Here is a 3727-nt window from a genome sequence, read left to right as displayed (position 1 = left end):
TTATTCTCGCCATGTATTTAAATTATATTGTTGCACAAAGATTGTTTTAAAATAGTGTTGATGTGAAAGTTATTACTGGAAATGATATTCTTGAAATCAACGATTTTGAGAAAAAACCTTAGTTGTAAAAGACTTTCCAATTATAGAAAATTACTTATATTATTCTCGAGATGGGAAGTCACTAATTTTTGATAGCAAAGAAAAGAGAAGTGTAAAAACCCTCTCACAAGTTGCCTCGAGAGTTACCAAGCATAGAGAAAAGAGTAAGAATAGTTATGAAAATGAGAAAGATTTTTTATAAATGTGGAACGTGTGTAGAGGAGATTATTATTTTGGCCCCACAGACATTCACAGAAGACGTTGAGAAGGCGGTAATCCGTCTCCAGGTTATGCTAAGTGCACTTTGATTAATTAGCTGACGAGGCAGGCCTGCGGCCACAGTTACCTGCCATGGTCACAGCAAAGACATCGCAACCGTAAGTACACAGGCCGTAATAGTGTACATGGGCCCTAAATATGAGAAGTTTTACTTATCGACCAGTAATTTTATACTTTAAGCAAAAATGCCGATCGTATATTTGTATTCTGAAAATTTAGATTTCAAGTGTGTTTTAATAATCGTTTTGAAGAAAATGAATTTAACTCAACCGTTTTATGGTTGAGGGTTACCTTACTGAGCATTTCTCGCTCACCCCTTATTTTGTTTTTGTTTTCAAGTTATGAGCAGAGAGACTTAGGCGGCTGGGATGAGATCTAGGCTAGCATTAGGACATTGCATCTCAGTGCGCGTGCACAATAAATTTAGTTTTTCTTTAGATTTTTAGTTATTGAATCAAACATAATTGCTCTTTTTGAAATACTCGTTTCTACATTTATTGAAGCTTTGAGTTTGAATTTTTTTTTTAGAAATTTATTTAATTCAGCATATTAGTTAGATTATCTGACAGACCTCATAAATCTTTGCGGTTTTCTATAAGAAAATGGATGAACCTAACCCTTAGCGGCAGGCCTCCCCAAGCCTCGAGGTTCTCCCCAAAAAATAAAAAAATAAAAAAATAAAAATTTTGCCCCAAATTTTATTATTTTTTTTCTAATTTTGGCCCCTCCAAAACTTTTTTTTTTTCAATTTGGCCCCGCCCAACTTGGGGGAGCTGGCTCCGCCCCTACTTAGCGGTTTGGGGCGTTACAGCTCCTATGAGATGCATTATTGTTTTCAAAGCATTAATAAAATGTATATTTTTACCTAACTAATATATGCATTATTTGATACTTGAAAAGATAAGGGCAATGAACTTTTATCAAATGGTCCCTACATAATTATCACAAAAATCACATAAGAATGATAAAAATTGTCTCTATATAATCACAATAATCACATTTTAATTTGTTGGAAGAGTGAAAATGGCGAAGTGTACCGGTAGAAATTCATTGAGACTAATTTCGCATCTATGTTGAAACGATTCTTCAAATGTTGTCCTTGGTACTGAATAAGGCACTTGATCAATTTGCTATATTATAAAACAAAAATAAAATCTCATTAACAAAAGCCACAAATAGAGAATGGATTTGGACATATCATAATTTGTAAAATGATTTTAGGCTATTTCTTCTTCTTCTTCTTCCTTTTTTTTTTTTTTTTTTTTTTTTTTTCCTAAGTAGGCTATTTCACTATAAACTCAAATAATGCTTACTTGATGAGAATGAATTTCTACATGCAAGTTAGAGTTGCCATCCCGAATGTTAAAAGAGCAATTAAGTTCTTGTGAAGAAAAAGAAAATGTAATTAATCGAATAATGAAACTCAAACTTAATAGACGAATACGAATTTATAAAGCTAGAATGTTACTTGAGATGAATCTTTTCAAATATTACTCTTTGCTGTAATTTTTTCATTCTTCTTTGGTTGTTTCTCAACCCAACCTTTGAATCGTTTCTTACTCTTTCGACCTTCCTTCTTCTTGATCCCTTTGACCATTTCAAGTAATTTCTCAATGGATGGGGTGTGATTTGCATTTTCATTGCCATCTGACAATGACAATTGAGCTCCATTATCAAGAGTGGCACTAAAACCCTTTTTAATATCTTGAACTTGCTTTCGCATTTCTTTTACCAACTTCTTTACAAAAACATATGCATCTTCATTGTCAGCTGCTTCGATGGCTAATTCCACTAGCATTGGACATAATCTTCTATATCGTTGTGCAACATTTAAATTCACATCATCTTCCACATTCTTCGTCATAGTATTTAAGATGTATTCACTCTTCGCTTCTCTTGTCCACCTCTTCAAAATGTATGTACTAGGAATTATCTTTATATCAAGCCAGCCAAATTTTTTGAAAGCATGGCAACACAAAATTCCAAATGTTTCGAACTTCCTACAACTACATGAAATTATCTGATTCGCAAGCTCGCAAACTACTTTATATTCTCTACTTTCATCAAAAATCCCAGCAATATATTCATGAACTAACTGACTATCATTACGATGTTTTATGATTGCTGCTAATGCATAGTTATATTCATCATGGAATTTTTTAAATATCATAGGAGTATATGTTTGTGCTACCTGCTTCAACAAAGGGAAATTCTTCAATCCTAATGTAGACAATTTTTCTCGAGCATTAAATTCAACCTCTAATTCCTTATGTCGCTTTTGCTCTACAACCCGTTCAAAATGTTGAAAAAAATTCAACCATACTCAAATCTGATTTCAAGTAACCTTTCAAGTCAACATTCAAGCTTTCATTGAGTTGAGTACTTCTCACTCCCAAAGTAAAGGCATTCTTTGTGTGGCACCTGGCCCATTTTGTCTTTAATTTGTATATACTGTTCAACCAACTAATTGAGCCGACATTATAGTTTTACTCCCAAGCATTTTCAAATTCAACCGAATCATCATACTCAAACATACAAGATTTAAAGTCTCGTAGAGAATGAGAATCATCTTTCATAAAATTCCCCATATGCTTGATGCCATTCTGCATGATGTGTCAAGTACATAATCCATGCCAGGTTTCATGCATCACCTCACCTAATGCCTTTGCCATTACAGCATCTTGATCTGTAAAGATCGATCGAGGCTTTTTACCCGCATGTGCATCTAAGAAACTTCCAAAAAGCCATTTAAATGACTCCACTGTTTCATCATATAGAAGTGCAGCCCCAAAAATCACAACCCCTCTATGGTGATTAAAACCAGTAAAGACAGCTAGGAGTCTCAATTCTTTATTAGTGCCGAATGTAGTATCAAAGGTCATCATGTTACCAAAATAGACATAGTCAGCAATCATTCTTGCATCAGCCCAAAAAATGTTGGTAATTTTTTCTTCATTAGCTAATTGGACTGCATAATGAAATGCTGGATTTTTATTAATTTGTTCTTGAAAGTACTTCAATAGGCTTGCTGCTTCACCATACATCAGGTTCCTTTACCGTTTTGTTTGAAGATAGTTTTTTTGATCAAGTTCAGTATATTCAAGATTTTCCCTACCACCAGCCTATCTAATCATTAGCGCATGGGTTGCCTTAGGAGAGATTCCAGAAGCATAAGCCAAATCAATTTCAAATGCTTGAACTTCTAACATTTTACGATGCGACCTCATCATATAAATGGTTACTTCAAGATGCAGAAAATGATTATGTTCGGCTACAAAATCATAAACCTTATACTTTCCAGTCTCTTATACTAATGAAACATGTAACTGTACAGCACAATCAGTCCTTA

At 33.9% G+C, this 3727-nt stretch overlaps 1 protein-coding gene across 1 annotated transcript; it reads right to left on the bottom strand.

Moving 5' to 3' along the window:
- Nucleotides 1–1861: 1861 nt before the first annotated feature.
- On the bottom strand, nt 1862–3293 carry LOC133881103 (protein FAR1-RELATED SEQUENCE 7-like). The gene is made up of 2 exons (XM_062320064.1): nt 3035–3293; nt 1862–2661 (listed from the first exon to the last, which is right to left on the bottom strand). The coding sequence occupies exons 1-2, from the start codon at nt 3291–3293 to the stop codon at nt 1862–1864; spliced, it is 1059 nt and encodes a 352-aa protein (XP_062176048.1).
- Nucleotides 3294–3727: the final 434 nt, after the last annotated feature.

Source organism: Alnus glutinosa, chromosome 11 (genome assembly GCF_958979055.1).
Source record: "Alnus glutinosa chromosome 11, dhAlnGlut1.1, whole genome shotgun sequence".
NCBI classification, from domain to species: domain Eukaryota; kingdom Viridiplantae; phylum Streptophyta; class Magnoliopsida; order Fagales; family Betulaceae; genus Alnus; species Alnus glutinosa.
This window is presented reverse-complemented; position numbering and strand designations above follow the sequence as displayed.

What these genes read in the sequence shown, in the direction of transcription:
- LOC133881103 (XM_062320064.1), bottom strand. Translation starts at nt 3,293, where the DNA reads ATGATTGCTGACTATGTCTATTTTGGTAACATGATGACCTTTGATACT. An exon ending in TGTAATGGCAAAGGCATTAG is followed by an intron (nt 2,662 to 3,034) that starts GTGAGGTGATGC and finishes AACGGGTTGTAG; the next exon opens with AGCAAAAGCGACATAAGGAA.